This window comes from Condylura cristata, unplaced genomic scaffold (genome assembly GCF_000260355.1).
Source record: "Condylura cristata isolate star-nosed mole 26May11 unplaced genomic scaffold, ConCri1.0 scaffold00015, whole genome shotgun sequence".
Classification (NCBI taxonomy): Eukaryota; Metazoa; Chordata; class Mammalia; order Eulipotyphla; family Talpidae; genus Condylura; species Condylura cristata.
This window is the reverse complement of record NW_004567116.1, coordinates 1,879,103-1,880,043: the sequence shown is the minus strand read 5'-3', so window position 1 is coordinate 1,880,043 and position 941 is coordinate 1,879,103. Positions and strand designations below refer to the sequence as shown.

At 64.7% G+C, this 941-nt stretch overlaps 1 protein-coding gene across 1 annotated transcript in view; it reads left to right on the top strand.

Annotated features, from left to right (window-relative positions):
- Positions 1 to 372, top strand: part of SIPA1 (signal-induced proliferation-associated 1) — an 8,859-nt gene extending 8,487 nt beyond the window's left edge. Inside the window, exon 15 of the mRNA XM_004683348.2 lies at positions 54 to 372. Coding sequence (XP_004683405.1) covers positions 54 to 197 — 144 coding nt within the window. The 3' untranslated portion in view covers positions 198 to 372. The remainder of the gene's footprint in view (positions 1 to 53) is intronic.
- Positions 373 to 941: the final 569 nt, after the last annotated feature.

Sequence of the window (941 nt, the reverse complement as noted above, 5' to 3'; positions counted from 1 at the left end):
GGGGGGCGGGGGGGCTGGGCTCTGACTCTTGCCTGCACCCCCCCCCACCCCAGGAGAAGGCGGACCGGGTGGCCCTAGAGGAGGAGGTGCGGAGCCTGCGGGATGACAACCAGCGGCTGCAGGCTGAGTCCCAGAGCGCCACCCGCCTGCTCCTGGCCCCCAGGCAGCAGGGCTCACCTGCCACCGACCTGGCCTGAGCCATCCGGTCCAGCCTCAGCGCCCACCTCTGGCAGCTGCCCAGGCCGTCAGGCCGCTCCTCAGGAACTCTTGCTGCGCCGAGCGCATCTCAGCACTGCCCCCTTGCCCGGCCGTGTTAGGTGTCGGAAGTACTCCCTGTATATAGCCCTGTGGAAACGTTAGGGAGTAAAGAAGCCACTGCTATCTGCGTCTGTAGGGTGTTTGTGGCGTGATGGGGAGGGGTTGGCCCGGAAGCCGCACGATGCTCCTGGGGCCAGTCATGGTGGGCCGGCACTCCCTGCGGCTGCTGGGCAGCGGGCGGCCACATCCCACGCCTGTTCTGTTGGTGACCAGGCCAGATCCGCCTGGGCCCTTACCCGGGCCAGATCCACGCACCCAGCGAGGCCCTGTCCTTCAGTGCACACCGCGGTCACACAGCACTGGCCAAGTCTCCCAGGGCCCGATTCCAGGACTGCCCCGTTGCCTGGGAGCCATGTCTCGGAGGGAATCAGCCCTTGACTTTGGTCCTCACCAGACCCATTCCTCACCGGTTGGGCCCTTCCCATGAGCTGCATCTGCAGGTCCAAACTCGGGCTTTGTCTAGACCCTTTGTCTTCCAGACATGGGGCCGGACAGGGTGCTGACTCGCCCTCCTCACGCTTACTGAGCTGACAGACTTCCTGTTGACAGGAAGGCCCTGGGTCTATTAACTTAGGCTTTAGCAGGATGAGGCAGGAAGGCTTTATGGAGGTGCTGTGAGAGTG